The sequence below is a fragment of the Oreochromis aureus genome, linkage group 6 (genome assembly GCF_013358895.1).
Source record: "Oreochromis aureus strain Israel breed Guangdong linkage group 6, ZZ_aureus, whole genome shotgun sequence".
NCBI lineage: Eukaryota > Metazoa > Chordata > Actinopteri > Cichliformes > Cichlidae > Oreochromis > Oreochromis aureus.
Genome location: NC_052947.1, coordinates 23609177 through 23635332, shown reverse-complemented (window position 1 = coordinate 23635332; position 26156 = coordinate 23609177). Strand labels below are relative to the sequence as shown.

At 38.7% G+C, this 26156-nt stretch overlaps 4 protein-coding genes across 7 annotated transcripts; 2 read left to right on the top strand and 2 right to left on the bottom strand.

Annotated features, from left to right (window-relative positions):
• Positions 1-12118, top strand: gtf2e2 (general transcription factor IIE, polypeptide 2, beta). 2 transcript variants are annotated; one of them, XM_031747023.2, is made up of 8 exons: positions 1-191; positions 755-915; positions 7891-7970; positions 8505-8612; positions 9035-9217; positions 9346-9439; positions 10431-10546; positions 10754-12118. In XM_031747023.2, exons 2-8 carry the CDS (start codon positions 756-758, stop codon positions 10871-10873), a joined length of 861 nt encoding a protein of 286 aa, XP_031602883.1. In that variant the 5' UTR covers positions 1-191; position 755; the 3' UTR covers positions 10874-12118. The 2 variants fall into 2 exon arrangements, with proteins under 2 accessions (XP_031602883.1, XP_031602884.1); XM_031747024.2 differs by lacking the exon at positions 1-191 and adding an exon at positions 482-631.
• Positions 2428-7127, bottom strand: smim18 (small integral membrane protein 18). The gene is made up of 2 exons (XM_031747026.2): positions 6835-7127; positions 2428-4562 (listed from the first exon to the last, which is right to left on the bottom strand). Exon 2 carries the CDS (start codon positions 4555-4557, stop codon positions 4234-4236), a length of 324 nt encoding a protein of 107 aa, XP_031602886.1. The 5' UTR covers positions 4558-4562; positions 6835-7127; the 3' UTR covers positions 2428-4233.
• On the bottom strand, positions 11528-13785 carry LOC116325952 (dynactin subunit 6-like). Its single transcript, XM_031747025.2, has 7 exons — positions 13681-13785; positions 13417-13481; positions 13181-13286; positions 12985-13070; positions 12827-12874; positions 12580-12722; positions 11528-11998 (listed from the first exon to the last, which is right to left on the bottom strand). The coding sequence occupies exons 1-7, from the start codon at positions 13755-13757 to the stop codon at positions 11906-11908; spliced, it is 618 nt and encodes a 205-aa protein (XP_031602885.1). The 5' UTR covers positions 13758-13785; the 3' UTR covers positions 11528-11905.
• Positions 13456-24562, top strand: hgsnat (heparan-alpha-glucosaminide N-acetyltransferase). Of its 3 annotated transcripts, none has more exons than XM_039613177.1 (18): positions 13456-13585; positions 15677-15792; positions 15896-16032; positions 16174-16292; positions 16371-16440; positions 17313-17382; positions 17603-17703; positions 17987-18063; positions 18203-18233; positions 18620-18780; positions 18930-19045; positions 19178-19299; positions 19460-19586; positions 19775-19861; positions 19997-20074; positions 21184-21254; positions 22348-22460; positions 22697-24562. In XM_039613177.1, exons 2-18 carry the CDS (start codon positions 15712-15714, stop codon positions 22876-22878), a joined length of 1743 nt encoding a protein of 580 aa, XP_039469111.1. In that variant the 5' UTR covers positions 13456-13585; positions 15677-15711; the 3' UTR covers positions 22879-24562. The 3 variants fall into 3 exon arrangements, with proteins under 3 accessions (XP_039469111.1, XP_031602939.1, XP_031602940.1); XM_031747079.2 differs by lacking the exon at positions 13456-13585 and adding an exon at positions 14459-14853; XM_031747080.2 differs by lacking the exon at positions 13456-13585 and adding an exon at positions 14885-15275.
• Positions 24563-26156: the final 1594 nt, after the last annotated feature.

The following is a 26156-nucleotide window of genomic DNA, read 5'->3' as shown; positions in this document are numbered from 1 at the left end:
ATCGAACTAGAAACGGAAGTGCAGCATGAGGAAAATTGTGTGTGAAGTTTACTTGTGTTGTCTCTGAAGGAACGACAAAAAAAACAGTGATTCGGTGGAGGGCGCATTCTGTTTTACATCTACAGCATATAGTTAGTCCTCTTGGACTAACCCTCTTCTTTCTCTGAGTGAGAACAGGAACAAAGTGTCAGGTAAAGTTGAATTAATCGGGATGCTAACGCTAGGTTAACTACCAAGCTTCTGGTACAGTGTTTCGCTACGTTTGTTTATGTATCTTGGTTTCCCCATAATACTCAGTAACGTTCGCTTATGAACATAACGTTAGTTGTAGTTACTATGGAATTTACATGATCACAAAGTCAACTTAAACCCGTCTGTAATCGGATTTGAAAATAAACTAGCTATTGTTAGCTAGTTCAACTAGCTTTATATTTATGGTTCTGGGGCCAGTGACTGTTTTCCCTCTAACGTCATTTAATTCTGTATTTGGCTGTCTGACTTTTCAGCTTAGTTTTTTTTAATATATCAGTTATTTTGTTGGTATCAGGAAAAACCCGTTTCTTAATGGCTTATTACAAAAAGATAAAGCAGGTGACAGCTCTTAAGTCCCTGAAGCTAAAGGCCATCAAAGGTTCTTGCTACTTACACGTATACTTACATATATTAAGAATGTGATTCCTTGAATCCATCAAAATGAGCTTTGTTGCTTTGCCTTTTGTTAAATGAATCTTCATTTTTTACATCTTTCAAACAGGATGGATCCTGCTCTACTGAGAGAAAGGGAGCTTTTCAAGAAAAGGGCACTTTCCACCCCAACTGTAGAGAAGAGACAGGCTGCGTCAGACTCTGGATCACACAAAAAGAAGAAACCCAAAGTTGACAAGGAGAGCTCCTCTAGTTCCAAACTCAGTAGCGGTAGGTGAAGAATATTTTCTTGAAAAGGATGATGTTTAGTGCTGTAAACCACTTATTCTTGTTTATTAGTGTTTTAATGTCTCTTAATGTCAGTGCGCCCCAGGGTGGCTGTGGCTACAATGTAGCTTGCCGTCACCAGTGCGTGAATGTGTGTGTGAATGGGTGGATGACTGGATGTGTAAAGTGCTTTGGGGTCCTTAGGGATTAGTAAAGCGCTATACAAATACAGGCCATTTACCATTTAATGTCTTTATAGGTTCACATCACCAGCTGAAAAGGCTAGCATCTGTAGATATATGTTGGCAAGTAGGAGATGCATCGACTGACTGGCCAAGGACTGGATTCTGCAGATTTCCAGTGCTTAGCCCCGCCCAGTGACTGGCCAGTCAGTCTCCCATATAACGGATTGTATAGCGGTGTAGGCAAATATTCACATGCACTCTCACAGCCTGACATGGTGTTAGTGTGGAAGCTTCTCATTGTGAGTGAAGAAACAAAGTTCACCAAAGTACACTGTAGGGGTACCAGCGAGAAAACCTTCATAAACAAGAAATCTAATTAGACATTTAAATATGAAAAGGGAATGTGGCTAACGCTAAAGTTTCACAAAGCTCAGAGCCAGACACAAATGAGCATCCTCAGTATGGCTTAAAGCAACTATGAGGGCAAATTATGGAGACGAGTGAATAAAAAAAACTAAAAATGTTTTCTATTGATTATTTGAAGATCACCTTATTTTCTGTTGTTTCAGAAAATCCTGTAACTTAATACAGTTTGGGGAAAGAAACATTAATAATTTCTTTAATGGAAAACATATTTTTAAATGAAGAAAAGTAGATTTTTGTTTATCTGTGCCATTAATCATAGTTCTTAGAAAATCAGAATTTATTCGCAGCATAAGAGGCTTATTCTGTACAATATGATTGCTCATATTTGGACACCAAAACAATTGGTTAACATCTAATCAAAGGCCTAAATATGCACCAATGTTAGTTGCTTCAGTTTTGAATAAAATAATCTCATCTCATTAGTATATAGCTTTTTATATTATGAAAGTCTAACATCCAAGAGAAGTGAACCAAAAGACATTTTAGAGTGGATGAAGGAACTTTCAACTGTGTTGATACTCAAAATTAACCTGCCGTAAAGACTTGATAGTAAATTGAGAATCCATGTAGTTAAAGTTGTGCATGTCAGTTTACTGTGATTCAACAAGATAACCAAGACACTGGAATAATACACTCTCCTGGTTGTTATTTCTAATGAGAAGGAACCTTACTTCACAGGGTAAATTGACCAGGTGACGATCTTTTCTCGTTCTAAATCCTTAGCTTAAACCAAAAAACTAGAATTCTTACTGCTCAGCAAATTTAGTTAAAAGAAAATTGGATTACAAGTGATACTTATGACATTTTTGCATTTAAAATGTTCTTTCAGATGAATTAAAGCAACACGCATAACTATATACAACATAAGAATTGCGAGCAGTGGCTCTTGGCATCCCTTCGAAATTTCAACGTCACTCCATATACTCTTGAAGAAAAAGCTACTTCTGTTAGCAGAAAAGTGAGTCAGCTTTTATTAGGCATTGTGTGGTAAGGCATGAAATTACACATAGTGCTCAATATGACATTTTACCGTACATCACTGTGCAGCATGCGAACTTGTCATGAGATAATGTTGCAGTGCTAAACATGTTGACAACACTGGCTTACAATTTACTGAAGAACACCAGCTTTATCCTAAGCAATGATTTCATCTGACTAGGCTTGATCAACAGATATTGTTGTCATAAGATTAGGATGGCAATTTCAGAAAAAGCATGTCTCGAAGAAGCTCACTGCATCCAGTAGGTCACAAAAAGCTTAAAGCACTCACACAGTAGTTGTTTTTTCTGAACAGTTTTTTTTTTAACACCCATATAGCAGGGTAAGAAAAAGCTTTTTTTTCCAACTTTTTTGTCAGTGTTTTTTTTTTTCTCCATGCAACTTAATAATCAGTTTCCAAAATAATCAAACTAAGAAAATGCCTATTTAATGCAACACATTCTGCCACAGCCTATATTAAAGTCCCCATGTCATGCCCCTTAACAAGCCCATGAATGTATTTTAGTGTTGTACCAGGATAAGATTATTTACAGGGTTTCCTCTATGAAAACCGTTCGACCCAAAGGCAGAGTGTTCATTACAATTAAGCATTACACTTTATTGATGTAGCACTAGCCACCCACTATATGACATGGATAAAAGAGCTGAGCTGCTTGTACACCAGAAGGCAGAAGAGGAAGATTTGGAGACCCAAGGAGTTTATTTCACGTGTATATCAGCAGAAAATAACTGAATAACAGTTTGCCTCATTTATATATGATGAAGAGTAACCTTAAGAGATGCATCAGCTAACTATTGTCTTGGTGCTTAGGACTAGCTGGAGTCATCAGCTTAGACTTTGTGTGTCCCATGCTTGTAAAACACACGGACATGCATGTATTCGTTTTGTTATACTGTACACTGCTGCAGCACCTCTTTTACCCTTTGTTTTGCTCATGTCTCTTTCCATGTAATGTAAAGTAGAGCCGTAGTCTTTAGCTTGTTTTTGTCAGCCAGTGTTGCTTTTGTGAGGACCTAAGCTATGCAGAGGAGTGGGTGGAAAATGGCTTAAAAATAGTATATGGTTTATGGTAACAGGCTGTGTATGACTATTTTATCGAGATTATTTGCTTACACCTGAAAAAGAATATTATGTAAATGAGGACTGCTTTATTGGAAATTCTGCTGTATTAGAATACAATTTCTGTGAGCAAGAGATGAGTACAGAAGCTCTAGTTGTATTAGCACTAAACATAGGGGATTTTCTGTTGTTCTGGCAATATTCCCATAAAAGTAAAGGCAATGTTTTCTCACATTATTATCTTATCAAGTTATTTGAAATGGGCTTCAAACTGTAATTTAGCAAAGCTTTTACATCCACAAAATAGTAAAGTTGTAGGGAATAATTCAAAGGGCATAATATGGGCACTTTAAGTAGTGGAAATTTGTGTTTTTAAGCCATGTTATAAGTACTCAGGTGATCTTCTTTTCTTCTGGGAGTATTTCAGAAGTGAAATATGGCTTTCAGGGTCTACGGTAGGTGTGGATAGATGCATTTATATTGTTCAGTCACCAGCTTTCACCTCTAATTGTGAACAACTGAACTACTTTGGGTGTTTTGGGGTTTTTTTGGGAGTTCATTTTTGCAAACATCTTAGTCAGTAGTGTGGTCCTGTCCAACTGAGCAACGATATCCAAATTCCTATTATTCTTTTCTTCGTCCTTGCTGCCCCTATACCACCTCAGTGTGGGATTCTGGCTCCTTGCACATGCTACTCATAAGCTTGCTGCAGCTTCCCGGCCCTTCCTCCTGTAGCTGGTGGTGTGTTTTCCCTTTGGCGCAGCACCCACAGTCCAGCAGCTCATAGAGCACAGCCAATGCTGCCAAGGACAGGACGGTGAGAATAAAAAGAAGAAGGATGATGAAACAGGCCACATTCCAGCCATCATGAAATGGGTAGACTTCCTGGACCTGAAAGGAGACGAGGGACAGAGGGACTCCCTCTTCTCGCAGTGGGAGATTGTTTGGATGAACAGTAGCTGTGATGTTGGTCATGATTTCTGGTTGGAAACAATAAGACACAAGGAAAAAAAGCTTGTTAATGCTTATGACAGTGTTTGGGTCTTGGTTTTACTGCAGATCAAATTTCAAAATGAAAGCAGCGGTTGTAAAATTAGTGTTTTCATGGTGTGAGGCTGATTAAAAAATGACAGTAATGGGAGAATTTGTCTTCAGGGCATAACACGTTGTGATGCAGTGTTTTTAACCAGATGTGCCTGGCTCTATTCCAGGATTTTTTGAAGCATTTGCTCCTGATTATTATGATAATTAAAAACAAAACTAAAACTAAATATCTTTGTGATACTGATATTGAAAAAGGAATTGGTTCCACTCGAGACAGCAGGCAGACAGGGAAACCCATTTACTCTCATAAAACTATCAAATACTCTTATAGGTAATTTGTAATGAATGTAACGCTTCATTGTTATCAGTCACGCAGGGGATCATGTTGTAAAAAGATAAATTGCTTTGTATCTATGTAAACAAAACCTAGTCTACATCTGTCATTACAGACATATTTCTTTGTGTGAAATGAGAAGATGGTGTGTTATTAGAGCACAGGTTATATTGCAAAACACCAGAAACCCTACTGAGGCCATCTGCTCAGAACAAAAATAGCCTTAAAAGGCTGATAATAAAGGATGGCTGTGTAGAGAACTGTGCCGTCTACGCTTGGTGTGCAGCTCTTTGGCCACAATGCCTGACACAAACGTAGTAAAGGAACTGTAATAAAATAATGAACTTCAGAGATCCTTCAAGTGCACATTTGCCTCACTTCAGCTGTTCTTTCCCATTTTCAGCTAACACCTACCATTTTAAAATCCTCGGGGCACACTGTGGAGTGTCTCTGCCCACACAGCCATGCACAAAAGTGCACATACATGCTCTTAACACACACTTGTATGCAGCCAATCACAGACATTTGTGCATGAAATATTGAGGCGAAGGCAGATGACCCAGTTGTAGGAGAGGGGCGTAAGTGCATCTCTTTCCACCATCTCTTCCTTTAGAGACTTAATAAGGCTAAATGTGTGCACACACGTGCCATCATGCATAGACTTGTTTTTTTAATATGACTTGTATGTGTGTTTATTTTAGTGGGTTTGTAACTTAAGTTTCAGGTGACCTGGGAACTTAAATGTGAAAAAGCTTAGTGGCTTGTCCTGGTGAGACATTCTCATTGGTTGCTTCATCTTAGTCTGAAATTCTCTTGACACCTGATGGAAGTGCATGTAAGAATAGAAATTGGACATTCAAAGTCCATGCAATGTGCAACAGTGTGCAATTGAGACTAGTCAGGGTAATTGTCATGTGAGATCACAGGCAGCACGTGACTGCTGGACAGGCTATCTCCTTTATTATGCTCTACATGTGAGGTAGGGCAGCTTTAAACAATGCCCTGACCAGATTCTCCCCACATTGTCTGGAAGTTGTGTGTACAGTATGGGTTTTGTGTTGTTTTCTTTTGCGTTGAATCAACTTTTTGATCCTGTTGTTACAAACCCAGCTCCTAATATCAGTTTCACCTCAACTCATTGGCTTGACAACAACCTCTTTTACTAATTTATACCCCCCTGTCACCCTCCTTTCTTTGGTCAGAGCAATTATACAGACAGGGACAGATTGGCTCCTGCATCTGTTACCACTCACCAAAACAGCCCCACCCCAGCCAGGCTCTGAAGGTGTTGTGGAACTGGAGGTTCCTCTCTACACAGTGGCTGTCTCACACACAGACACACATACACACACACACACTCCTAATGCCCCTGGCTGGCTGCTCACAGCACTCAGTCCCTCATTGATTTCGCTTGAGTCATGCATTTAAACAAACACATACATGATATCCATAAGTACACACAGACAGTTTCTGATGCTTGGTATTTAAGTGGGTAGAAAGCAGACAGATCCATGTATATTTAATCCACTGTTCGCTTATAGAGTCTAAATGTTGCAATTTTCCCCCAAAGATCTTAGCTCCCTGTTGTTGTGGTATAAATTACATTTTCCCCAGATAAACACCACATGTAGTGATTTGTAATTCCTACGCAAAAGGAACGGGCTGTGTAAATACATCCACTGCATTTAAAGATGCATGACTTCATCCTGCAAATATTAGAACACTCTAAAAAAATCCTCATATTCATATCTTCATAGTGAAAATCCAGTGCAGCCTGTAGCCTGTAGCTTAAATTTATATTGTGGATTATTATGATCTGTTGATGTCACGCACATTATTCAGAGGATGGTTTTCAGAAAAACATGCAGACTCACCTGTGTGTCTGGCTCAGTTTTTAGAAGATGCAAGCCGACAAATGTCTCTCCTCTTTTTGGTGCTCCACCTATCTCTTTCGTTTTCACTCTTTCCCTCCTCCACATTCACTCTTCGACCTGCTTTCCTCCTCAGTGCTCTCGTGCACTTTCAGTCGCTCTCCTCCACCGCCACTCCTTGCAGCTCTTCATGTCTCAGCTGAACAGCACAGAATTGTCTACATCATTGGCTCCTTTCTATTAGCCCTGCCTCTGCACCATTCGTTAGCTGGTCTGTCACAGTTTCACCGTCCTGCCTACTGTGCAGCTCAAAGCAACAGAAGCTCCCGCCTACACAATGAATCATTCATGAATCAGTGTCTGTTTTCAGCTTTGATTGGTGAATGCCGAGTCCAGACCTCAGTCAGTCTCTGAGGGGAGCAGCATTATTGGACTCCAGCAGAGAATAGGACCAGCTGGCCGGACTTCAAGTCAAACTAAATCAGATTGGCTTGATATATGACTTGTGTAGTATTTTAATGTTGCAAACAATTAAATCTGCCACATTTTTGCACTGCGTGACGTGTTTCTGTGTTACCCAAAATACATACCCTGCAGCTGTAAATACTCACCAGCTTCCTGGAGTGTTACTTTGTATCTGGAAGTAGTCCCCAGCAGATAAATTATTAAGTCTCGTATGAGTCAAGTTTGCTTAAAACCTGAATTAGCCTAATGAATTAACCTCAATGTCAATGTGTTCCTTTGACTTGTTTCAGATGATAGCATCCACAATAGGAACAAACGAAGGCTGACAGGGAAAATAGAGAGTGGCAAACAAATGCATTGTTTGCTTCTGTCTTTTCACTGAATGAATGCAATTAGGATTTTAATGACCTCATTAAACACTCGCTTTTCATTTGACAGGAGCTGACATGACAGTAGTCAATTATCTGAAATACATTTTCAGCAAAGTGTTCTTGCACAAATATGTCAGTCCATATAGTTCTCAAATCTCACTGTGTACATTCAGTATTGCGATAATAAATTGGTTAAACTTAAACTCTTTTTTTTTCTCCACAGAATCTAATGGCAGCTTCAACATTAAGGCGAGCTCTGGGTACAAGTTTGGTTGCCTGGCCAAGATAGTAAATTACATGAAGGTAATGAGGATTTTGGGGGGGCATTAAAAACATTTTTTTTTTTCAGCAGCACCAACACAAATATTAGGATTTTATCTTTTCACCAAACTCTTTAATAATAAAGCTTGACATTTGTCTATTGTAAAACATGAGTGAGTCAGTTGTGCCCGCTGGGTTAACATTTGGTCCCCAGTCTTTCTTTTGGTATGTTAACAGCTTGTTTATCATGCTGTGGCTCTGCAAACAGGCAGCCAGGCCTTGTCACACTAGCGGTTTGACTCATTCCTCGGTGAAGAACTCACTCAGATTGACAGATTTTCCTGTTAAATGTGTGCATTTTTTGTGCCACCTGTTGAATGCACACTTCTAAATCCTGTAAAATTACTGTAGATGTTTGCCTAAAATCCTCTCCATAGTGCAGAAAATAAGAGGGCTGTGAATATTATATGTGTGTGTGTGTGTGTGTGTGTGTGTGTGTGTGTGTGTGTGTGTGTGTGTGTGTGTGTGTGTGTGTGTGTTTACCTAATGTCTGCTTTTCTGCCCTTAATCTCTCAGACGAGGCATCAGAATGGGGACACGCACTTCCTGACCTTAGATGAGATTCTCGATGAGACCAAACTTCTTGACATAAGGATGAATCAGAAACAGTGGCTCATGAATGAGGTGCTTTCCTGCTATTTTCAATTCCATACCTCTATCTTTTATTGTCAGTAGTACTGAGGACAATTGCGTTTCTTCTGACCAATTTCGTTTAAGAGTCTCACCTTAAATCTACACAATACTTGTTTTTTTCCCCTCAAACTAATTTGTAAGTTATTCTCATCCAAACATATTCGGTATGTTGCAAAAGAAAAAAGCCATTGAAAGTAAGTAATGAGACATTAAGCTGATAATACATTGTATGCAATTAAGTCATCTTTTTACATTGGAAGCCTAACTTACCGAAGAAGAAAAACCTACTGTACTATTTATTTAGTCTTTTCAAGAATATTTCAAAGCAAGGTGTAGGTTTTTATTATATTTTGTTTTTTATTGGAGAGGGGTTATATATAATCTTGTGCTTTACTTTCACCTGCCAATCTCAGGCCTTGGTCAGCAATCCAAAAATTGAAGTCCGGGATGGAACCTATGGCTTCAAGCCTAAATACAACCTGAAGGACAAGAAAGCCTTACTGAGGCTGCTGGATAAACACGACCAGCTGGGCCTGGGAGGAGTCTTACTAGAAGATGTAGAGGAAGGGCTACCCAATTCAGCCAAGGCCATCAAGGTATTAAACATTATTCAGTTTTTAGTGAAGCATGTATCACCACTAAGATGCCACTCGTGTGATGAGCGAACACTGTGGCAACTAAACAATTAAAGCATGGAAAAGACCTCTCGTGTGATCGTTCACAGGCTTTAGGGGATCAGATCATCTTTGTCACAAGACCAGACAAGAAAAAGATCTTGTTCTACAATGACAAGCATTGCCAGTTTGCAGTAGATGAAGGTGAGTATTGGTATATTGGTAGTGGTCTATCTGTAAATTGTTTGGTGACATGGCTTCCTCTTTCTCTGTGTATCCGTCTTTGACCTAAACTGAGTATTATGCATGCTTTGCATACCCAGTTGGCCCTCACTCTGCATTTATTTCATGTAAGAATTTTCACAAGTGTGAAATTATCACCATAGAGATTAAAAAAATGGATGTATCTTATAAGTCATAAGCTAGTGAATTGTCTGAATACCTGCATTCTAACTGAATGCCACCAGATGGCGATAGCTGTGGTTGCAAAAAGACTCAAACTCTGTGAACATTTTCTTGTTGTTTATGGATTCAGTCATACTATGACTAAATTTTAATCATATTTAATCAAAAAAGTATATTTTGTAAATCTTGGTCAAACTGTATTTCAAAACGGAGGATTATCCTTGGTACACTTGGTACATCCTTAGTAAACCCCACACTCATTGGCTAACCACTTGAGTGACCAACAACCAAGGTCCAGAAATTCTCAAGGCTACATGCTTCAAACCGGTGGGCAATGTCACAATAGCTATGTTTATGCTATCAATTTTGACTTGGGTAAGTTGTTAGAATTAACATCAACATCAAGGAAGTCTTCATCATACATTTCCGCGAGTTAGAACTGGAACATTCATAATGATCTGAATTTCTGTCCTCTGATGTTACTTGTGGTCCATGTTGGGGGTACACCATGTTTTATGTTGCCTTTGTCTGCAAAATTAAGCAATAATGTTTTTGCCAAATTTCAGTGCTATTTGGAGAGGTGGAGCATGTGCAAAGCGAAATCTAATTTGGCTTTGGCGAAGATTCAGACAAATTTACTTTAACTGTGAAATGAAATGTTTGTTGTATTAGAACTATATCAGAAGTGTTTTGTAAAACTCACATTGTGCATTTCATTCAGGTCTGTGACTTGTTTGGTTAGTTAAGATTATGTGTCCGGCTCTTCAAGTGTAGCTGCTTTCAATATCAGAATTTCAGAAGCTGTGGAGGAGTGTTCCAGTTGACTCTATAGATGAGGAGAAGATTGAAGAGTACCTGAAGAAACAAGGCATTTCCTCCATGCAAGAAACAGGACCAAAGAAAGTGGTCAGTGTCTTTTTATACACATACACATATATATATATATATATATATATATATATATATATATATATATAAAATGTATATATGATTTCTTTGATTTACATTCTCTCAAATAGAAAGAAATAGGAAAGTCTTTAATATGCAGTTCTTAAGATTATACCTGTTCGAGGAAATGAATGAGAGCTGGTTATGTTTCTGTGCTCCTCACAGTTACCAATTCAAAAGAGAAAGAAGCAAGCTGGAAACAGGAAGAGACACTTCAAGACTCACAACAACCATTTGGCTGGATTACTGGAGGATTACTCAGATGGCGTGCCTGTAAAGAAGTGAAATATATTCATTCAGTCCCATATGTAACACAGAAATGCATGGGGATGGTTATTCTAGGCTCACTATAACATAAAGGCTGCTGATGAATGTTATTTCAAAAAAATTAGCTGTTTTTTTTTTTTTTTCTTTTTCTTTGCATTCCTCTCAACAATCTCTTGTTTTACGTTACATGGAGTCAGTAGTTGCTGTGTTGTGGAAACCTTTTGAGTATAAATCAGTGAAGGACATGAATACTTGGATCATTAGGATAGCCGGCGGCCTCACCAATTAAAGGGGAAACCACAACTTTACTGTTAAAGTAAATAAGGTTGAATTGTGTAGCTTTCTTTCATATTGTTTGTGTGTTTGTATATATTTAGTATAGTGTGTGGAAGGTTTTTATTTGAATGGTTAGCAACGGTTATGCTTTTGTAATAATTGCAAAAAACAGCCTTGTGTTGTGCAGTGTATCGCATCACACTGAAAACTCATCCAGCAGGAAATGTCTTCGGCTTTGTGGAACTTAAAATATTTAAATGCGTTTTACTTTGCAACACCGTAACATAGTGGTTTAAAAAATATTAGAATTTTTGAACCAACTTAAATAAATTACATTGCTACACAAAACTGCTTTGATTAGATCAATAAGTTGCCATTTTAAGTGTCAACATTGTGTTTAAAAAAGTCAACATTTGAATCCATCTAAATAGTTAAAATGTTTAATTTATTGTTAGTGTAAATTCTTTATCAGAATGGCAGAAATTACCTTCTACAACTTAATGATAAAAATACTGGTAACTGCCATCATAAGAAATGAGCAAATGCAGTACAACTTGTGTACCTTATAAGTTAATCGTAAAAAACAAAAGGTACATCGGCATAGCAGGAGAAAGATGAGAAGCTTAATCTTCTGTTGCAGATCAGAGTAGAAAATATCAGTAATTGAAGAGCAAAAACAGGGTAGGTACATAAGTATATACATTCATGCTTTCTTCCAGCGGGATCTAGTTAAACATTGATGTTCTCTGCATTTCAATTTCAAAAAGTAAAGTTTTAGCTAGCAGTATGGCTTGCTTTAACAGTTTTCTTCAAATGGTGGTAGTTTGGCAAGATCTTCATCAGAAAGTCGAGCTGAAGAGTCTGTGGCTGAAATGAGATAACAGACATGATGATGAGCACAATGCACAAAAGTTTTCTCTGCACACAAACTTAAACAAGTGGGCATGTATGAAAATCTTACATAAAAACATTAAATATGAAATATAACTTCAGTGTTTTCTTGGTGAATGTGACAGAAATGAGAGAAACTGAATATTTTACACATTTTCAGACAGTCTGTTGATGCTGAGTTTTTGCCCGTGGTATTACTGTGTTTCTCAGCTCTAATGCTGAATGCTTAAAAAAAATTACTTGCATCATAAATGTGAACCGAATCCACATGAAACTCAAGTGTGGCTCATGTAGCATTTGTCTTGCACTTTTACAAAATGCTCAGAGTTGTAAAATATTAAAAATTTTCTATATAGATCCCAGGTACAAGTTGGAGGGAGAATTAGTTTTAAAAATCTGAATCTAATAAAACAGATTTTTAGTTTCATCAGGAAAATGTACATTTGATTGGCCCACTTGGAAGCTCAAAATATAATGTTTTGATATTCAATTTGCAATGCTAATGCTACATCTATTTGTCTACACCGACGATGTTTTCCAGTCACAGATCTCCATACCTGGGGTCTCTCAGTCTGCACCCGCCTCATACATCCAGATCCGTAGATGACCGTGTTCTCGGGTATGACCTCACAGGTGTTGACCTGACAGAAGGCTCCAATTATACAGCCACTGGTGAGGATTACATTCCTGCCAACATCCGCTAGACAACAAAAAAAGATATTTGGTAACGTGAGTGACTTCATTGAAATTATACAGATTTGAACACTCACTGTGAAATCCAAAGAAACGGAAGCAATATCCCACCTTTAGATTCAATCACATTGTTGTCTCCAATTTTTAAAGCTTGTGATACTGTTTGTTGTCAGTTGAGGCAAAACATGATTTTTTTCACAAAGATTTATTATGTTACAATTTAAAAATCATATATGGAGCAGTACTGGCCAGATTAAACAAAAGGATACCGCAGTCAACTTCAAAGACGTTGTTGATACCGATGGTCATTGTTTTTGGTTCCACCTCAGAATCAGGTGTAATATTTTCTGGGTAACTGTGGGGAAGATCACACAAGCTCGCATGTAAGAACAGTGACAGATCACCAGAGATGCTCAACGATGGTTAAGCTAGTGGAAAACATGGTACACTGAGGCCTTAGATAACCTGTTAATGATCAAAGCTTGCTCTTCAATCAAGTTGCCTTCTCCGATGACAATGGGTCCTGCCTCAGCAATGATGCGAGCTTTTGGGTGGACCACGGTCCTGGCGCCTGAAACAGAGGTGCAGCAAGTAATCAAGAAAAGTGATGTCAGCCATTCAACTCCTGCCTTGGGACTGATCTGCTGTGAGAGAAAAGCAAGTTTTCTGAACTCTGTTCCGATTACTGGGCATAGTCTTACCTATGGTAACGTCTCCTCGGATTTCGCTTTCAACACAAACCACGGCTCCAGCTGCTATCTTGACACTGCAACAGAAACGAGAAATGTTTTTGTACATGCTAGCTAACGCTGCTAGCTAGCTACTTCATTGAGCTGTCTTAACTGGCCACATCAGCATCTTCAGTTCGCTGTAACTAATTTTTCTTTACTTCTATTATTTATTCTAATGGATTTTATGCTTAGCTACGCCGCTAAAAGTCATCTACGCAATAATGTACACATTACCTCTTCTGAGCATTTTGTTTGTCTGCCATTGTGAACGATGAAGTCCGATGGGAGGCACCGTTGATCCACTCGGTCATCGATTTAGAATCCTTGACGTTTCAGCGTACGTACATGTGTAAAGGGGGAAAAAACAACAACAACAAAAAACCCAAACTTATTTATGTGTAATTTTTTTATAGTTTATTTTTTCTCTCTGTTGAAAGTGTTTCCTGGCTTATGGAGTTTTCAGATTGTGGAAATGTGTACAGATCTCCATATATTTAGACAATATCTAATTTTCATATTTAAACATAAAATGTAGGAACAATTTCAATGTTTCTTGTTACAGCTTTACTTTTCTTTTTTCACACAATTCAGGGATTTGATCACATTTTATTCACATTTATTACAAAAAAACACTGAAAACAAATGTGATAAGATCAGGAATTATATACTAATTTCTGATCGTGTCCATCTTGGTTATTCCCAATGAAAATCTCAGCATCTTTAGCTCTTCCACCTTTATCTCAGCCTTCTGTATTTTTGTCACTGACACCGTCTCCAAACATACACCATGCTACCTGCTCACATAGATCACAATATCATCTCCAAACACTATAGTCCACAGAGACTCCAGCCTGGCCTCATCTATCAGCCCATCACCACTGCAAACAAAAAGGGGTTCAGAGCCGATCCTTAATGTAGTCCCACCCCCACCCGGAAGCCACCTGTCATTCCTACGGCATACCTCACCACTTTCTCGCTGTCCTCATACATATCCTGCACCACCCTCACATATTTCTCTCTGGCACTCCTTACTTCCTAATGCAGTACCAGTTTTATTGGGAATACTGTGTCTCATTCGACTTTAGTGCCGATCACAAACATGAATATGTGCAATAACCATTCCATTACCTAACAATTATTGGGGGTAGTAGAACAGGTATGGTACTTTGGCCCTTCTCGCTCCCACTAGAGTGCCAAAACAAGGACACGGATCGGAAGTAACCTTTGCCATGGCAAAAAGGAAGCTTAAGAAAAACAATACATATCACTCGTCTTCAGTAGCATCGGTGAAACCAAAGAGCCAGAAAGAAATGGCACAAACGGAGAAAAGTGCCACTTTTGCCCTTGCTGCTGTCGCTTTGGTCGTGGCTGTTTGCGTGGCACCACTAGCAGCTGAAATATCTTCGTGTAAGTATCCTGAACTGAAATAAGTAAAAGCAGGAGACTACTACCAGCTTAGCAAGCTAGCGAGCCAGCTAATGTTTAGCAGTGTTTTACACCAACTCCAGTATTTGTTGAAATTATATTACAGCAGCAGTGGTTGTGACTTTTTTGACGATAGCTGAAGGTTTACCCCAACAAACACGTGGTTTAAATGTTTAATTATTAACCTGCTATCGAGCGGCTAACTGTAAAACGGTATCAACCGAAAACAGCTGATAATGGAGAAGTGAGCTTCAGAGGTTTGAACTTCCCTCTCGGTGGTAAATTAGGGATTAATGCAGCATGTGACCACTGGCTCTATCACATGCTTTCTCCCTCCAGACGCTACCTTTAGCTTTCTAGCTGTAGCTTGCTGTCAAACTGGGCTTCTTCGCTACCGCACACTGGTATGGAGTAGGTTTGTGGTCCTTAGCATCGGCTGTGGTCGATAGATTTGAGACAAATTACAGAAAGATGGCTTCTTGTGTCGCCTATTAAAACGAAAAGCATCACGATCACCCGTTATTAGTTCTCTGACTTGTTTGATAACATTGGTGCAGCCAGGAAAGATGAGATTATTTTGCGCATGTGCATTTTGATAGAATAATAACCAGCGTAATGGCATGCACACTGTTATGGTTTTCTGATGATTTTAATTACAAGAACAGCGGCTTGGGTGGGGTCACCAATAGAAAACCGTAGACTGTAGCATCGTCTGCACATTGTACCTTCATATGCAGAAAACTGATGTGTTGCTGGGTTTCAACTGATCTGCACAATGCCTGCTGCGCTTTCTTACTCACTCTAGCTGATATACATCATCATAAGTACCCGTCCCTGAAGATGGATGAGGCACAGCTGACGGTCAACAATGAGTTGTCATATGAGGTGCAGGTGTCTTGGATGTCACAGCGCTGCTACCAGGTGGGCTTACACGTGCCAGATATTTCCCCTTATTTGATTCTGTTTCTGTGTGGTTTAAGTTCAATAATGTTCTAATCTTGGCTTTCGCTCTCTCGCCTGTTAGTGTTTGTACCAGCAGCTTGGGGTGGTACCTGCAGGGCTTGGCCCTGGTCAGCCCAGTTCAGTAAACTTTGTTGTAAGCACACAGCATGAAATAACAGTGCAGATCAACAGCACACCTATCGAGCTGGAGCTCTGCAAGTATGTCTACGAATACGGTCGTGTTTCCAACTTACAAAAAGAACGACACTCTGGTTATATAAAATTAAGGATCAGTGTTTGGCTCATTTGTTGATGACATACATTTCTTTTCCCTTTTTTTTTTTTTTTTTAAATTCACAGAATTCCTTTCCACTTTGGCGAGCATGGTAACTACTCTCTGTGGGTGAAAACCCTTAACGCATCTTTTGGAGTCAACTGCTCTGTAGTTACTGATAAGGACCCTGTGAATAGCTACATACGTGAGTGTCTCACACAGAGAAAAATATTTTATTTTAACTAATAATTAATATACATTTAATTAATATCTCTCCGCACAGCAATCTTGGTTGCTTTTCTTATCTATGCTCTCCTGGCCTTGGTGTTTGCCATTGGAAAAAAGGTTTGGGGGTAAGCCTTATTTTTGTTTTGATGTTCATTCAGTAAATTTCAATATAAAGAAGTGGATATTTTTTTGAATGATTTGAAAATGTTGAGAATAAGCACTGCAGATGCATTAGAAAGAGATGCACTGTGCCTTTGTGGAGGTATCCTGTGGAAAGAGGAGGAAGTCAGTAGAGGCGAGACAGAAAATGTGTCTTTTCCATTGTTGAGCCATTATCAGCAGAGATAGTGAAGGTAGATGAGTTTAAATATCTGGAATCAACCATCTAGCAATTAGAAACTGCATAAGAGAGGTGAAGAAGAGAGTATGGACAGGGTGGAGTGGGCGGAGACAAGTGTCAGGAATGATTGCTAACTGAAACATAGCAACAAGAGTGAAAGGGAAGATTTACAAGATGACAGTTAGACCTGCTATGATGTATGGTTTGGAGAGGGTGACACTGACACAAAGACAGAGTTGAAGATGATCAGATTTTCAATGGAAGCAACTGTGATGGACACGATGTTTAGAAATGATTAAATCAGAGGGACAGCTCAGGCTGAGTGTTTTAAAAACAAAGTTAGAGAGGCAAGGCTGAGAGTGTTTGTGCAGAGGAGGGATTGTGGATATTTGTGATGCTGAATGATGTTTCCAGGCAGGAAGAGAAGCTTCATGGATGTAGTGAAAGAGGAGATGCAGAGGAGGATGCTAGGAACAGGGTGAGATGCAGGCAGATGATCCATTGTGGCGACCTTTAAAGGGAACAGCTGAAAGAGGAAGAAGAAGAACATTTTTCCAGTCTTGTGTCTCTCTCTGAAGCACAGTCTCGAGAGTCAACTGAGCTTGTTTGTACTCCAAAAAAACCCCTCAATCAAGATCTTGATTGTTTCTTGTCCAGGCTTGATGCGGTAAGAGGTCTGGTCCTCCGACTTGGGAGTTCCATGGAAACAGAGAGACTCATCAATTCTGTGAGTATTTTGCAATCATTTAGCTTCGTTTAATGATGAGTGCTTTAGTGACAATGAAATGAGAACTCGGATAGTTTTAATATGATTTTATTAATATAGCAGATTTACAGTTACTGATCTGCTTCTATCCTGTGTGTTTTTGTCTTAATAATAAATCAGGTGATAAATCTATACTTCCAGTAGAATTATGTTAATATCCAGCTTTGATTTCATCATCCAGGAACTGGGCCCCACTCGGGTAGTGCCGCCAGTCACTGATAATATCCTCCCTCCCCCGCTAACGAGCAGCAAGAGGCTTCGATCTTTGGATACATTCAGAGGGTAGCTTCCTGACCCCATCCTCACTCTTGTGCCTCCAGCTTAGTGTCCTCATTGTCTTATTTGTCATTATACTGTATCACATGTTTTATTTTTATTACAGTGTGGTAGGTGACACTGGATTTGTCCCTTATTAATCAACCACCACCGGCAGTATTAAATCTAGATCCAGTGCTTTGATGTTTTCATATTTTTGCCTATTTTTATTCATCAATTAATAGAAATAAACATTTACTCCTAGCTTGATGCTTTGCAGTAAATATGGCATTTTCTGTGTTTCTGTCAGTATCTCCTTGGTCATTATGGTGTTTGTGAACTATGGAGGGGGGCGATACTGGTTCTTCAGACACGAAAGCTGGAATGGTAAGCCCAGTGTGGTTTCTTTTAGTGTTTTTTGAGCCATGTTGCAGTTTCCTCATTATTCACAGATCTTTGCAACTCTCCTTGGTATTTGCAATGTTGTTGATTTTAAACCAGGCCTTCCCTGTTTCTCATCTTGCAGGCCTTACTGTTGCCGACTTAGTCTTCCCTTGGTAAGCTTAATTTAAAGATTCTTATAAAAAGTTGTCTTATATGCAGTTGGATTGTCTTTATTTGTACTCACACGTTAATATAAATATGCAGTATTTTTATTAATGTGTATTTTTATTTTGTAATAGTGACAGAATTATCTTCAGAAGGATTACAGGGACCATTAACAAATTCTGGTCCAGTTATATAGTGGAATGTGCACAAGAAATAAAGGGTGTTTTCTTTAAAGTGGTCACTGGACTAAAGGGGGCTTAAAAATTGTATAAAAAGGAAAATCAAACAGAATGAATAGAAGAAATAGAAATAATAAAATTCCATTTGTTCCCTCAGCAAAGCTTTGAGTAGATAATTGTAGAACCAGCACTCATTTTGTCCGTTCTTCCTCCAGGTTTGTGTTCATAATGGGCACATCCATCGCACTCTCGATCAATGCCTTGCTGCGTGCAGGCGCGACCCGTTGCTCGTTGCTCAGAAAAGCTGTGTGGCGGAGCTTGCAGCTCTTCATCATTGGTGTCCTAGTCATCAACCCAAACTACTGCCAGGGAGCGTGTAAGTATGAACTCCGTCTTTACAGCAGTACTCCAAGCTCTTTAGGTGGATGATTAAACCATATACTATAATACTGTTTCAAACTTTGAACTTATGTGGTTATTTATTTTCATTTGCATTTTTATTGCGTGTTTACATCTTCTCCACAGTGGCTTGGGAAAACTTGCGGATCCCGGGTGTGTTGCAGCGCCTCGCCTGGTCATATCTGGTCGTAGCTTGCTTGGATTTATTGGTGGCCAGAGGACAACTTGACGTCATCACAGTGGTCAGCCTTGTTTTTGTTTTTTTTAAATCTGCATTGTTTAACAGTCTGTGTTGTTTTATACTAAATATGTTTGTGTTAAATTTGTGTTTAAGGAAAGGAGATGTGTTTAATGGAGTGGGTTTTATTTTCCAGGATGCGTGGTGGTCCCCAGCTATTGATTTCTTGCTGTATTGGCCAGCCTGGCTGTGTGTGATTCTTCTAGAAGTCCTCTGGCTCTTCCTCACATTTCTTCTTCCTGTGCCAGACTGCCCAACGTAAGTCAAAGACAGTCAGGTGCAGTGCTTCATTATGTTGTGTAAGTTTTTGCAATAATTGAACTTATAGCAGTAAGCGCTAATAAAATGGAATTTCTAACCTTCCTCTTGGTGCAGTGCTACATTAACAACACTGACTACACCCATTTCTTTGGTACAGAGGTTATCTGGGTCCAGGTGGGATTGGGGACATGGGCCTGTATGTGAACTGCACCGGTGGAGCAGCTGGTTTCATTGACCGCTTGCTTCTGGGAGAAAAGCACATGTACCAGAATCCATCATCAAGGGTTTGTAACCACCAAAACATCCCAAATATAGCTTCATGATAGTCTTTTTGTAACTTGAAATGTTAAGGTTATTTTTATGTGTCAGATTTCTCTCCGATGGGCACGTACACACTTGCTAACCCCAATAATGCAAACACTGATAGATTGCATGTGATGTTGATAAAAATCAGTCGTACATTTTATTTCAGGTGATTTATGCAACTCGTATACCGTATGATCCAGAAGGTGTTCTTGGCAGCATCAACTCTATCCTCATGGCCTTTCTGGGATTACAGGTTTGTAATTTATATTTGTCTGGGGTTGGCCTCCTTTTGTTTCTTGCTTATTCACATAAAGATATAAAACTGATGGAAAAGTTAAAGGAAGTAAATGGTTGGCTTTCATTCTTTTTGTATTTTAATTGTCCTCAGGCAGGGAAAATAATCTTGCACTACAGAGAACGCCCCAAAAGTATTATGTCGAGGTTCCTCATATGGGGTCTTTCACTGGTAAGCACATTGTTACTTTTATATTATGGGAACTGAGCATACATCAGTTGTTTATTGCTGATTGTATTAAAAATGAGTCATTGCATTGCAAAGTCTGAATAATTTGGCTTTCCTCAAGCATCTATTTTTATATATATATGTATATACTAGGGGTGCAACAATACACAAAATTCACGGTTTGGTTCGATACTTTGGTGTCACGGTTCGATATTTTTTCGATACAAAAAAATGTGCATGTCTTTTTAATTTGTCATTTATTAAAATTATATATTTTAACTCAAAAGTACAGTTTTTAAATTTAATGTTGCTGAAACAACAAAATAATAAAAAAAATAAATCTATCAGATCGAGAAATCACTCATCTTTGGAAGAGAGTTTATTACAGAGTAATGGCTCTTTCCAAAATAAAAGCTATACTATACGCTTCTTCTGGGCTATATTCTCAGCAGCATATTAAACATATCAGGTCCCCATAAGGAGAATCATGTGCTAACGGCTGTCTAAATGACTCGGGTAAAGTTTGTAGCATGCGTGCTTGTTGTTTTTGTCTGCTTCCACTTGTCTTTGTACTAGGATGATGTCGGCGTAAATGTGCAGTCATATTCGTTGTGTTCCCACTAGTGCTGTCAGCGTTAATCTCGTTACACTAACACCATAACGCGGCAAATCTCCGTTAACGAGTTACAGCGGATCGCTCCGTGCGTGAGGCTGGACGGCGTCAACACCTTAACGAGCTAACTGCGCTAACGCACTAGTTCCCACCAGTTGCCATGTTGCAATGAGCTTAATTTATGTCTTGCTAGCTTGCACTGCGCTCAGTGGATCTGCACTCGACAGTGCAGCCTAGGCGGAGTAGTCGAACACAGATCCACTGAGCGCTCAACACAGACAGTATCGTCAGAAGAAAAGTTGATAAAATAAATTCAAAATTTTGTATTGTTCGATACATATGCGTACCGAACCGAAAGCACTGTATCGAACGGTTCAATATCGGTAACTAGTATTGTTGCACCCCTAGTGTGTATATATATATACAAATGTATGTGTGTGTATATCTAAGATCATTTTTGCCTCCATGATTGAATAATAAAATGTCTTCTGTCATTCAGGGTGTCATATCAGCATTTCTAACCAAATGTTCCACAGACCGGGGTTTCATTCCTGTCAACAAGAACTTGTGGTAAGGGCCATGTTTTATTTATATCTACAGTTAGAACTACATTTACTCAAGGACTGGGCACTTTGGGAAATTCTAATTGAATATTTCGGAAACTGCTGCAAAATAAGCAGCACTAGTAATGTTTTTAAGTTTGGCAAACGTTAGATTTTATAGTCTTTTCCCACTTAAAATGCGTAAAATATTTTATACAGATGTAATAGAATACCTAATGTCACATAATTTGTGTTATGACTAGGTTTTCCACATTTGCTCTCCACTCCAGTATCTTACGTTCTCACAACTTTGTGGCCACAGGATTGTGAAATCAGACAAAAGAGAAGTTGTAGAATATCTCATAAAAAATGGAAACCAATCAAATATACAGCAATACCCTTGGCAAATATTTAAAGTGGTCTATCAAGCCAATATAGAGTTTATTTATATAGCCCAAAATCACCTTAGACATAACGGGCTGTACCAGTAAAACTCATGCATAAATAGTTATAAACATCGAGATTACACACCCTCTGACATGCATAGTAACATTAGAGAGTTAAACATTAAAGGTATTAAAGATATCCAGGAGTACATAAACTGAATGAAAAACGGCATGTTTTTAGATGTGATTTGAAATTCAAAAAGCTGGCAGACCTTCAGCTGGTGCAGTGCAGATAAATATCTTTTTTATCCCCCTTGTTTTTAAGTCCTGTCCTGTCTGGCCGATTTTGCAATCAGAATTATGATCTGAATCCACTGTTGCGCCAAGAACATTTTGTTTTTCCCAGATCAGCTCAATAAATCATCTACAGGATCCTCTTGTTCAGGGTTTATCTGTTTATTTCTTCATTTGTAGTCGTGTTATTTCATTTATTACATTATATGTTTTATACAGTATGACAATGACTAAGGTTGGACAGGCAGGTGGGAAACAAATGGGGGGAGACATAATAAAAGGATGGAGTACAAATAGTCTTTGTCATAAAATGAGGGTGGAAAGCTGCAATAACCACCCCCAGGAGCCAGAGGCAGACAGAGATGGACATTGACACAAGCACCCCGATGCTGAACAGCATATAAATGTTTTTTAAAAAATGTCTTAATGTTTCACTTCTAGGTCTCTTTCTTACGTGACAACACTGGCCTGCTTTGCCTTTGTGCTCCTAATGCTGGTCTACTACATAGTGGATGTAAATAAGTGGTGGTCAGGGGCACCTTTCTACTATCCTGGTGAGCATTAGAATCACACAAAAGCTTAATAGACAGTTTTTGCCTAAGACAGCTTTTGATTGCACAGTTACAGTTGTACTTTTGGGGTTTGATGTGAATGTGGAAGTCTGCTCTGTCACAGTGTGAATTAGTATGGTCTGTCTTGTAATTAAAATAAAATCTACCAAATATTTATTTTCCCTTCTTGTGTAGCCATTGTATCTTCTACTTCACTCTCTCTCGTGTGTTTCATTAAGGTATGAACTCCATACTTGTGTACGTGGGCCACGAAGTGTTTGAAGACTACTTTCCCTTCCGCTGGCGCATGTCCAACAGCCAATCCCATGCTGAGCATCTCATTCAGAACCTTGTGGCCACTTCCTGTTGGGTCATCATCTCCTATTTGCTTTACAAAAAGAAGATTTTCTGGAAAATTTAAACAGAGGACAGCAAAAGCACAGGACATTGTTTACATCATAGATGCTGGAGACACAACAAGAATGCATTTAGTTGGACACAGAATGCAGATTAATTATGTCAAGGTTATATCATAATTATATGAATCTCTGTCTCTGATCATGTATGGGGTTTCTTTCATCACATAGCTATTCGGTTAGGTTATTTCTTTCTTTCTTTTTGCATTTTTTTTTTTTTTAATTTCTGTTATGGCCTTACGGGACCATAAAGGGTTTCATCAGTTATGCACCAGCAAAGTTATCCTTAGTGACTCAGGAAAAAAGAGTTGAAGAATAGTTTGGATTGTAAATACACCACCTTTAATGTGTAGTAGTGTACACATTCACCTACAAAGCAAAAGATCCCTGGTTGAATCGCGGCAGGAGACACAAGTATAATGGGGGTTGCATAAGGAAGGGCATCCAGTGTAAAAATGTGCCAAATCAAATATGCGGAGCTACTACTATGGTAACCTCTTGTGAATAAGGAAGCAGCCGAAAGTAGCTTTAAATAAACTATTTTTGTTATACCAGCGCATCTTAAATGGCAGAGTATTTAAGCAGGGTGTTGCAGTATTTCAGGCCCTATTGACTTCTCTGTTGTCATGTGAAGTGCTGTGGTGTTACCCTGAAGGCTGATGTTAGGTTTTTGGGGTTTTTTTGCTTTTTAAGGTGGACACTGAAGGCAAAACATTTACCAACAATTCGCTGTAATCTTTTAAAAAAAAATTTCCCGCTCTACATTTTAAGATGGAATTGGTGTTCAAATGAGGGGGATATAAGTAGATGTTTCCTATATCCCTTACCCCCACCCAGCACGTAGTGTCTGTGCTGCTCAGAGCGTAGCGCTATAGCTAAAATGGAAGTGCTCATGTTCATCGCTCCATTCTGTTTTGCGAGTATAATGAATGACTGCTGGCTTCACTGTGCTCCCATTTTATGTACATCTCACAATCGATGTGGGTAACTGAGCAACCAACCAGACAAACATCAGAAAGACACGAGAAAACAAACCTCCAAACCTGTTCTCTCTCATTTCCATTTCTCTATTACATTTTAAGATGACCTGTCAGATTAAATAAGCTGCAAATGTTCAGGGGAGTTAAAGGAGGGCATGTTAGCAATGTTATGCATTTGGTTTCATGTGAAAGCAACACGGGTTGGTTTTTTTTTTGTTTTTTTGTTTTTGTTTTTTTTAGGTCTTCAAAAAACAGAAGTCACAGTGCTGCTATATTTTTTTTGTGTGTTAGTGTTACATATGCATTTTTTTAATCATCTTTAGTTTAACAACCCCCAAATTTTTTGCTGCTGTTCTGCCAAATGTGTTTTTTTCCTTACACGGTAATCTGAAAAAGCACCATAAATATATTTGATGGAGTCTTATCATAAGACTGTTCCCATTACTCCCACCGTACTGGGTAAGTGTGCTTGCTGTTATGATTGGCAGTTGATAAAACATTTACCACTTGTTTTTGCAGAATCATCTGTTCAGTCTATAGAATATCCAGATGCTGTGGATATTATTTTTTGGGGGGGACTGCTCATGTAGTGCTGTCACCATTTCTATTTCATGACATTTACTTTGGTAAACTTTCATCTGTCTAATTTTTTTATATACACTATTTGAAAATACATTTATATAATAAAATCTATATTTAAAAAAATTGATTGATTTCCTATAATGTGATAATTTCTGTATTATATGTAAAAGAATTCTAAACAAAGAAATGTCATATGGGGGATTGTGTAGCAACACAGTGACGTGTGACAAAGGAAAAACCAACATTGGGTATCTAGCACATGCCACTAGAGCAGCTTTAATGCTACAGGTCCTGAAACTCTACTCTTCCAAACAGATATTCCCTCATTTGGTGTTACAGTGATGATGAGGAGGAGAGGAATCTTTCTAAGATGGCCATTTTTACCCCTCAGCTGTAAAAGGCTGATGGGGTATTGTCATTGGGTGAGCAGGCAGGTGATGTGGACACCCAAGTTTATGAATGTGACAACTCAATAACCAGGTGAACGTAGGACTTTTAAACAGATTAAATCTTGCACAGGTTTGAATCCCAGTGACATTGACCTCAAATTCAGAGGTCAGCTTTTTTGAAAATCATTTGGGATTTTCAAATTTATACCACATGTGCATTAATAGGAGGATGAGGGTGCTAGTATTTGTTTTAATACCTGATTCTCTTTATTTCAATAGTGGTAAAAAGTCAACAAGTAATTGGTACAATGATATATTTATTTGAAGTGTGGCCTCTTCCTAAAAGAAGAAGTAGACCTAAACAAGGGCAGTAACGGAGCCATTGAATGGGTTCAGCACTGAGGTCTGTGTGGTTGTCTTGATCTATGAAACAGATAATAAACTGGACTGGGTTAAAAACACCATTGCACTCTACAGAAAGCGCCAGAGTCTTCTCTATTTTCTGAGGCAACTGAGGTCTTTTAATATCTGTTGGACAATGCTCGGGATTTTCTATGAGTCTGTTGTGGCCAGTGCCATCCTCTATGCTGTTGCATACTGGAGCAGCAGGTTGAGGGTCGCAGACGCTAACAGACTCAATAAACTGATCCACAAGGCCAGTAATGTTTCCATGATGGAGCTGTACTCCCTTAAGGTGGTGTCAGAGAGGCGAATGTTGTCCAAGATAAGGACAACATCATGAGGACCTCCCACCCAGGCCATGATGTGCTGGGCATTCACAAGAGCACGTTCAGTGAGAGACTCAGATTACCCAAATGCACCACTGCATGACAAATCATTCCTCCCTGTACAACTCCTCCATCTAATGCACAGTACACACTGCAATAGTTACAACCTTTTACATATCCTCTACAGTGAAAATAACAAAGTTTTACAGTTTAGAGTAAAATGTCAATCATGTATATTTTATCTGTGTAATATTCTGGATATTTATTATTGAGCTATTTGTATATATTAGAGCTATTTCTTATATTTTCTAACTTTGTAATATATTGCATTATTTAATTTAGTTCAGTCTGTTACTGTTCTTGTTGTCTTGGAGCAACACTAACCACATAATTTCCATAGGGGTTAATACAGTAGCCTGATTCTTAAATGCATTTGCTCTCCTTTTTCCACATCCACCACTGATCTCCCACATGTGAACTCATCTTTTGTAATGATGCGCTGCCAATCTACTAAAATCTATATTATTCTATTAACGATCCTGCATTGAGATGTAACTGAGGAAGAGCTACTCTTCTGTTTTTCCTCACACTTTACACATTATGC

What these genes read in the sequence shown, in the direction of transcription:
- gtf2e2 (XM_031747023.2), top strand. Translation starts at nt 756, where the DNA reads ATGGATCCTGCTCTACTGAGAGAAAGGGAGCTTTTCAAGAAAAGGGCA. An exon ending in TAGTTCCAAACTCAGTAGCG is followed by an intron (nt 916 to 7,890) that starts GTAGGTGAAGAA and finishes TTTTCTCCACAG; the next exon opens with AATCTAATGGCAGCTTCAAC. An exon ending in CCAGTTTGCAGTAGATGAAG is followed by an intron (nt 9,440 to 10,430) that starts GTGAGTATTGGT and finishes TTTCAATATCAG; the next exon opens with AATTTCAGAAGCTGTGGAGG.
- smim18 (XM_031747026.2), bottom strand. Translation starts at nt 4,557, where the DNA reads ATGACCAACATCACAGCTACTGTTCATCCAAACAATCTCCCACTGCGA.
- LOC116325952 (XM_031747025.2), bottom strand. Translation starts at nt 13,757, where the DNA reads ATGACCGAGTGGATCAACGGTGCCTCCCATCGGACTTCATCGTTCACA. An exon ending in AAACAAAATGCTCAGAAGAG is followed by an intron (nt 13,482 to 13,680) that starts GTAATGTGTACA and finishes TTTCTGTTGCAG; the next exon opens with TGTCAAGATAGCAGCTGGAG. An exon ending in CAAGCTTTGATCATTAACAG is followed by an intron (nt 13,071 to 13,180) that starts GTTATCTAAGGC and finishes TCTTCCCCACAG; the next exon opens with TTACCCAGAAAATATTACAC.
- hgsnat (XM_031747079.2), top strand. Translation starts at nt 14,676, where the DNA reads ATGGCAAAAAGGAAGCTTAAGAAAAACAATACATATCACTCGTCTTCA. An exon ending in ATTGGAAAAAAGGTTTGGGG is followed by an intron (nt 16,441 to 17,312) that starts GTAAGCCTTATT and finishes TTTCTTGTCCAG; the next exon opens with GCTTGATGCGGTAAGAGGTC. An exon ending in TCTTTGGATACATTCAGAGG is followed by an intron (nt 17,704 to 17,986) that starts GTAGCTTCCTGA and finishes TGTTTCTGTCAG; the next exon opens with TATCTCCTTGGTCATTATGG.